The sequence below is a fragment of the Megalobrama amblycephala genome, linkage group LG16 (genome assembly GCF_018812025.1).
Source record: "Megalobrama amblycephala isolate DHTTF-2021 linkage group LG16, ASM1881202v1, whole genome shotgun sequence".
NCBI classification, from domain to species: domain Eukaryota; kingdom Metazoa; phylum Chordata; class Actinopteri; order Cypriniformes; family Xenocyprididae; genus Megalobrama; species Megalobrama amblycephala.
The window spans coordinates 3,021,676-3,030,352 of NC_063059.1; the positions used below are offsets into that span (position 1 = coordinate 3,021,676).

General features: G+C 36.7%; 1 protein-coding gene across 1 annotated transcript; it reads left to right on the plus strand.

Moving 5' to 3' along the window:
• The first annotated feature begins 344 nt into the window (after positions 1–344).
• LOC125249386 (gastrula zinc finger protein XlCGF7.1-like) lies at positions 345–6,626 on the plus strand. Its single transcript, XM_048161676.1, has 3 exons — positions 345–469; positions 992–1,173; positions 5,804–6,626. The coding sequence occupies exons 2-3, from the start codon at positions 1,089–1,091 to the stop codon at positions 6,568–6,570; spliced, it is 852 nt and encodes a 283-aa protein (XP_048017633.1). The 5' UTR covers positions 345–469; positions 992–1,088; the 3' UTR covers positions 6,571–6,626.
• The last annotated feature ends 2,051 nt before the right edge of the window (positions 6,627–8,677 follow it).

Below are 8,677 nucleotides of genomic sequence, written 5' to 3' on the forward strand. Positions count from 1 at the left end.
TATATTTTTAATTCAAATAATAAATAAAAAGTAAATAGTTAACTCAACTGTTGGGTTATTTTTAACCCAACTGGCATTTAACCCAATTCATTGGGTTAAAATAACCCACAGTTGGGAAGGTGATACCAACCCATAGGTGGGTTATTTGTATCCCAGCATTATTAAGTGAGGTATATGCATACTGAGGAAAGAGTAATCATGTTTTAAGAAAATTAGGAAGTATTATCTTCTTTGTCTGGGAGAGTGTGACCTCCCTACATAGAGCTAAGGTCACGGAAATATTAAATTAATTGTATATATTTTATTTATCATGTACGTGTATTTATATAGTTTTTATTATAATGAGTGTAGTGAATAGAGCTGCATTTTCTAAGTTTTGAGTGGCAGTTGGGAGCTTGAGTTGTCGTGACAACCCTGGAGCATCTTCAGACAACGCAGAGGACCGCTTTCACTCGTCTATCACAAAAAGGTTAGTTAAAATGATTACATTTCAGAGAAAACCTGTAATTCAAATGCTTTGATGTGGGACAAATGTGTTTTTAATTGAATAATTATCTTATTACTGTTTTTAAATGGATGGAAGAGTTTGCTAGTGGTCAATGACAGTAAACTGAGCAAAGTGGTCAAGTTTATAAAAAGTTAGCTGTTTTAAAAAACATATTTTAACGCATTTATTGACATTTCTGTAATAGTGCAACAGGTTAACAGTCAGTGTGTGATTGCAGATGATATGTGTTATACTTACCTAAAGAGTTTGAGTACATGCTGTTAGGATTTATTTATGTATTTGTTTATCTATTTATATATGTATATAGCTTTGAATGCCACTGTCTTGACAATTAATAATAAATGAGAGATCTCTTGACAAAATAACTGGTGTTCTGTCCTGTGATAAGAGCTTCATTTCAAGTCTACAATTTACAAACACCATTTATGTTTGCTGTTAAAGTAATCCAGTACATATTTAGTAAGTTATTTTTGATTTTTCCAGATCTGGTCCAGTTCCCACCAGCAGTGAAGCCCATCCCACAACAATTCATCAATAATATTCAGCTCATCCTACAAGAGAGTGGAGAAATCTGTTAAAGATGGAGTTTGCTGAAGAGGAGATCGAAGACTTGAGTGATCAAGGACCATCCGGATTAAAACATGACGAGGCTGAGAAACAAACAGGTTGGTGTCCGTTCTCGATTCTTCAATAATTCTGTGAATTAATGAGCAGTATATGGATGATAAATGATAGAGAAATGCATGTAAATTATCATAACATTGTCAGTATATGCAGAGAACATCATTATAATATAACCGTTTTAAAGGGTTAGTTTACCCAAAAATGAAAATAATGTCATTTATTACTCACCTTCATGTCGTTCCACACCCGTAAGACCTTTGTTAATCTTCAGAACACAAATTAAGATATTTTTGTTGAAATTCGATGGCTCAGTGAGGCCTGCACAGGAAGCAATGACATTTCCTCTCTCAAGATCCATTAATGTACAAAAAACATATTTAAATCAGTTCATGTGAGTACAGTGGTTCAATATTAATATTATAAAGCCACGAGAATATTTTTAACGACTTATTTAGTGATGGCCGATTTTAAAACACTGCTTCATGAAGCTTCGGAGCATAAATGAATCATGTGTCGAATCAGCTGTTCGGAGCGCCAAAGTCACGTGATTTCAGCAGTTTGGCAGTTTGACACGCGATCTGAATCATGATTCGACACAAAAGATTCATAACGCTCCAAAGCTTCCTGAAGCAGTGTTTTGAAATCGGTCATCACTATATAAGTCGTTATTTTGTTTTTTTGGCACACCGAAAATATTCTTGTCGCTTTATAATATTAATGTTGAACCACTGTACTCACATGAACTGATTTAAATATGTTTTTAGTACATAAATGGATCTTGAGAGAGGAAATGTCATTGCTCCCTATGCAGGCCTCACTGAGCAATCGGATTTCAACTAAAATATCTTAATTTGTGTTCCGAAGATGAACGAAGGTCTTACGGGTGTGGAACAGCATGAGGGTGAGTAATAAATGACATTATTTTCATTTTTGGGTGAACTAACCCTTTAATCATATTAACAAGTGATTCAAGTACGTTAAATGTCAGAACTGACCTTTTTACATCAAAGATACTTGATACTCACACAGACAGATACCTGGGCCCGTATTCTTAAAGCTTTGAGGAATCCTCTCAGAAAGCTCCTAATTTTAATTAAAAACTACGTAGGAATCTTAAGCTGCGTCCGAAATCGCGTACTGACTGAGTAGGTACTACATTTTAAGTTAAATTTACTTCACGACCGTTGTAAAAGTCCATTCTATCAAAGACTATAGAATAACACAAGAGGGGTCACTCCTATTGTTTTGAATGGGAGAAAGTGAAACGCGCAATAAAAAAAATCCCGCCTTCTAAATAAGAGCCGATTGGTGAAGTCATCGCGTCACTGCAGCGGCTGTTAGAAACTTCTGTTCCTATAGAAACAGTCAGACGCGCGCCTCCGAAGAGACTGCGCATGCGCATTAGCTTGATCCAGCCTGAAAAATACAGTTTTTTGTCATGATTCGAGCATTCAGAAACAAAATTGATGAGACAGTTGTTGTCACATTTCATTGGTGATTTCAAATATGAAATTGAATCGAAAGCTTGGTAAACAGCTTTGGAGAATTTGATGTTTCCCCATTCAAAGAGATAGGAGCTGCATTTGGACGCCTGAGAGGCGTTTTAAAGATGGCCGTCGAGTGAAATGACTTGTCTTAAAGGGACTTTGATATTAGTAGGAATGCGTGTAGTATGAATGAAATCCGGACGTACTACATCCGCCATGTAGTTACTGTCACATGACCTCCCAGCATCAGTTACGTCCCTTCAACTCCAAGTCATCCGGGTACTTTTCACCTACTGTTTCGAATACTATGAATTCAGGCATACTACTCTGTTGGCGTACTGTTTTCCATGTACTATATAGTAGAGAAGTATTCGATTTCGGACGCATCGTTAGCTTAAGAGCGATTCAGGACCGATCTGAGAGCAACTTTGAGTGAGGAAAACACAAATGCTGCATCCCAATTTGCATACTAGCCTTCCTAAATAGTATTCGAAATTAGAATTAGTGTGTCTCAAATTGTATTATGTTGAAATGAGTATTCCAAAGATACTTTTTCCGGTTAGAACCCGAAGTGCAGATCTGTGAACACTTCTAACGGCTAATATTGCCCACAACCCATTGCGCTGTGGACGAGGATTCGATGAGAACTACAAACACAAACAAAAAGTGTTAAAAAACTACAATCATAACGGATGGGCAAGACTGACGGTTAATAGATAAAGGGGTTTGAGTAATTAATAAATTAATATTTTCACGGGACTCACATTCTAAGACTCCTGAAACCTTGCCGAGTCCAACGATACCAAACATGCTAGATTTCGACTTATGGTTTGTGCGGCGTGGTGATTTAGCGCTTAAAAAACGATTGCGAATATCTTCAAAAACGTTAGTCTGATCGAGACGAAACCAGCGTAGGAAACACGAAACCTAAGCTGGTTAACTACATATACGTCATGGCGTAGTGTAGAACGTCATGTCATTGTGTACTACATCGAAGAAATTAACACTTTTTGGACGTACGTAAGATGTGTGACGTAAGATAATCAGTGGGATAATTTTCATTTTTGGGTCAACTATCCCTTTAAGCCTCTTACAAGTCCTTGTCTGTACTCCTAACAATTTTAGACCTTAAGACCTCTTTTAAGGGTTAAGATGCTTTCTGAATTACTTTTTAGTTAATTTTAAGAGGAAACACCCACATTTCTAAGAATTTTCTGAATATGGGTCCTGATGTCTTGTTTTCTGCTAAGTGTTTATAATTAGGGGCCAAGCACCGAAGCTGCGGAGGCACCTATTGTATCTGTTGCCGTTCTTTTTTTTTTTTTTCTTCTTCTTCTTCTTGTGAAATTTGGCACACAGTTAGAGGACAGTCTGACCTTTGTCCATAGCAAATTTGGAGTCTCTAACTCAATCCCTCTAGCGCCACCAGCTGTCCAAATTTGCACTAATTTAATTTTTCCTCTGATTCCTTGGGTCAAGCCGATTCGAATGCACCCTATGACATCATTTTCCGTCATGAAAATTTTCCGCCATTTTGAATTTTCTGAAAAACGTACTTTTTCGAACTCCTCCTAGGCCGTCACTCCGATTTTCATGAAAATTGAACCAGATCATCTTCAGACCATGCCGACAAGAAGTTATGGAATTCAAGTTGATTCCTTAAGCCGTTTTCATAAAACACACGAACAAATTGCATGTAGTGCTTGCAAAAATATGTTTCGGTGCAGCACCACATACTGGTGCGGAGATATGAAAAATGGATATTTTTGCTTATAACTTCTGATGGGTTTGTCCAAAAATCATAAATTTGGTCTCGTTAGATTCAGGGCATCATGCTGAGTCGAATGATGTCCAATTTTACCATATCGGACATTTTGACCTTCAGCCATTTTGAATTTTGTGCTAAAATGCTGTATTTTACAAATGCATTAGCGTATCATTACAAAACTCGGTATGGGTCATCAGCACATTGCCCTGAAGGAGCCTGAGAAGTTTCGGACCAGCGCCACCTAGTGGAGATTTTTTTTTCATATGCTTATAACTTTTTATCTCGTTGACTTATTTTCACGGGACTCACATTCTAAGACTCCTGAAACCTTGCCGAGTCCAACGATACCAAACATGCTAGATTTCGACTTATGGTTTGTGCGGCGTGGTGATTTAGCGCTTAAAAAACGATTGCGAATATCTTCAAAAACGTTAGTCTGATCGAGACGAAACCAGCGTAGGAAACACGAAACCTAAGCTGGTTAACTACATGTCAAAGCCAAAATGTCAAAATTTTGATAGGAAGTGGCAAAAAGATCAAAACAAAGTTTTTCATGGGTCATTTTGAACAAAACATGAAATTTTCATTAACTACAATACAGTATTATGATACAAAATGCTTCATTATACCAATGCATTGATGTACCATTACGAAACTCAGGATGTGCCATCGGCATCATGCTCTGAAGGTACACGATAGGTTTTGAGACAGCGCCTCCTTGTGGTCAAATTTTATAACAAAATATTTAAAAAATGCTAATAGCTTTATATAAATGTGGCCTATTGTAATAAGACTGGTCTAATTAGATTCTGTGGGTCATGCTGAGAACATTGATGGCAATTTTGCCATAGTCAGCATAACTAAGTCTCCACTACTTTGATTTTCTTTAAAATCACACTTTTTTAAACTCCTCCTAGACCATTGGTACAATTTTCACCAAAATCGAATCGTATCATCTTCAGACCATGCCGACAAAAACTTATGGATTTCATGTTGATAGACAAAACCTTTTTCCTATACTGCAGCAACGAATTTGAGGCATGATGCCAAAATCACTGTTGAGTCTGTAATGCTCTCTGCAATGCTTTGACATATTGACACCAAATTTTGCAAGTGTCATTGTCACCTCATTCTGACCATACCACATTAATTAGGTCACAGCACCACCTATTGGTCGAAAGTGATGAACCAGTAAATCCTATTTCTTGATCATTTTTTCATCTCTTTTGCCTAAAATGATCTTAATAGGTCTTTAATTGCTCACTGTTGCAGTTGGTCTGATGCTCACAGCCATGTTGGCTGGCTTCTTGTGCCATTTTTGTGCTTGGCCCCGTAATTGCTGCTTGCAGCTATATTTATTATTTTCACATTTATCTTCCTTAAACTGATTCTGTGTTCTTAACTTGTTCATTTTAGATCAGATGGAAATGAAGGAGCCAAGACACAAACTAAATGACATAAAGCAACATTGTGACTTCAAAACTCAGGACACAAAAGCCAAAAAGCTGCACACCTGCTCACAGTGTGGAAAGAGATTCCAACGTACAGAAAACCTTAACATACACACAAGAATTCACACTGGAGAGAAACCGTATGCATGCACTCAGTGTGGAAAGAGTTTCCGAGATATAAGATCCCTTAAAAGACACACAAGAATTCACACAGGAGAGAAACCATATGCATGCACTGAGTGTGGAAAGAGTTTCCAACGTAAAGAAAACCTTGATGTACACACAAGAATTCACACAGGAGAGAAACCGTATACATGCACCGAGTGTGGAAAGAGTTTTTCTCAAACATCAGGCCTCAGGGCTCATCTGCACATTCATCGCAGAGAAAAGCCATTTAACTGTGATCAGTGTGGTAAAGGCTTTCATGTGTCATCACTGCTAAAACGACACCTGAGAGTTCACTCAGGTGAGAAGCCTTATGTGTGTCCTTTCTGTGGAAAGAGTTTTTCATGGCTGGACAATTGTAAAAACCACATAAAAACACATGATGAAGTGAGAGATCATGTGTGTTCAGAGAGTGGGAAGAGCTTTACACAAGCTAACAATCTGAAACGGCACCAAAAACGTCATATTGGAGAAAGACCTTACAAGTGCTCGTACTGTGACAAGAGTTTCGCTCTGTCTGCATACCTGGAATCACACGAACAAGTCCATATTAGAGCGAAGCTGTAAGAGTTTAAAACATTTAGAAAGCCTTCTCACTTAAATGAATAAAAAATTGCATGTGAGCAACATTCATTTCATTTACAAATACACAAGTAAACTGTGAGATAAAATATGGAGTTTTTCCTAAAAGCACAATATGATATAGATTAATTTTTTTAATTTGGTGAAAAGTGAAAGACTAAAGAGTTCACCTTTCAACTAGGGCTGTCACGATATTAGATTTTTCACACCACGGTTATTGTGGCCAAAAGAATTCACGAGATCGATATATATCGCGATATCTATAGAATCCTAGGGGGAAAAATTGATCAGTCTAAATAATTTTAACTTTGTTTATTTAGTTTTTTTCTTTCAGGGTTGCTGCACATTTTTTAAAGTCAAATGTAAGGCTATTTAAGACCTAGGGCCAGTTGCATAAACTATTAAGACTGTGTCTTAAGAACTAGTTTGACCAACTTGCAGTTAACCAAGGGGTAATCAATGTTATTTTTCCAATTCAAATTACACCAGTCTACCTTTTTATGTAACAGACTTTAAAAAATTAGGACCACTCTTCAAGAAAAACATTAGTGTCTTAACTTTTAAGAATAGTCTAAGTGGTTTATGCAACTGGCCCCTGCAGAAATAAAAATGAATACTAGCCTAGTAGCCTATACATTATGGCTGTTACCAATCAAATTAAATCATTATCAACAAAATCCATCTTTGCAATACAGAGGTGACACAGAATGAGAAGTGGCATTAATATATTTATCATTTATAATTTGTCTACATGAATTTAATTCAATATTTAAATATGGATTTGTTTCTAATTTTAACTTAAAATGTACTTTAAATATGAAACTAAACTAAACTGCCAGTAGGTAGCAGCAAGTCACTGTCTTAATGAGTGAGTGAGTCATTCATTCAACCGATTTGTTCAAATTACTGATTCATTCAGGAACAAAGCAAGATTCGTTCTAAACATGGATTCAGTCAGTATAACAAAAACATTTCTGTTGCACGGGGGCTGTTCTGCTGTTCATAATTTTGAAATTTTTGTTGCCGAAATAAAGAAAAAAACAATATTAACAATACTGTGTCTAAAATGTGTCTAAACACACAGTTCATTTAACAATAATTTGAAGGAACATTGCATTTGTGCTGATTTGGAGAAAACAGCACTCTTGCTTGTGTGATATTGTAAAACAACTACATCTTATAATATGATATAATGACAAAAACTCGTTGGGGCAAAAAATGCCCGTGTATCTTGAATTTTGAGGGCATAAAACTGCATGCATAGCTACATCACGCTGAATAAGACGAGTAAAAAAAATGCGGCAGGCTACTTATTAAAGGTGTCCTAGAATCAAAAATTAAATTTACCTTGGCATAGTTCAATAACACGAGTTCAGTACATGGAAAAGACATACAGTGAGTCTCAAACTCCATTGTTTCCTCCTTCTTATATAAATCTCATTTGTTTAAAAAAGACCTCTGAAGAACAGGCGAATCTCAACATAACACCGACTGTTACGTAACAGTCGGGATCATTAATATGTACGCCCCCAATATTTGCATATGCCAGCTCATGTTCAAGGCATTACACAAGGGCAGCCAGTATTAACGTCTGGATCTGTGCACAGCTGAATCATCAGACTAGGTAAGCAAGCAAGAACAATAGTGAAAAATGGCAGATGGAGCAATAATAACTGACATGATCCATGATATCATGATATTTTTAGTGATATTTGTAAATTGTCTTTCTAAATGTTTCGTTAGCATGTTGCTAATATACTGTTAAATGTGGTTAAAGTTACCATCGTTTCTTACTGTATTCACGGAGACCAGACTCTTGCAGCCTGTATAATTCATAAACACAACTTCATTCTTTATAAATCTCTCCAACAGTGTGTAATGTTAGCTTTAGCCACGGAGCACTATCAAACTCATTCAGAATCAAATGTAAACATCCAAATAAATACCATACTTACACGATTAGACATGCTGCATGATGAACAGTTTGTAAAGATCCATTTTGAGGGTTATATTAGCTGTGTGAACTTTGTTTATGCTGTTTAAGGCAGTCGCAAGCTCGGGGGCAGGGAGCACAAGATTTTAAGGGGCCGCA

What these genes read in the sequence shown, in the direction of transcription:
- LOC125249386 (XM_048161676.1), top strand. Translation starts at nt 1,089, where the DNA reads ATGGAGTTTGCTGAAGAGGAGATCGAAGACTTGAGTGATCAAGGACCA. An exon ending in CGAGGCTGAGAAACAAACAG is followed by an intron (nt 1,174 to 5,803) that starts GTTGGTGTCCGT and finishes TGTTCATTTTAG; the next exon opens with ATCAGATGGAAATGAAGGAG.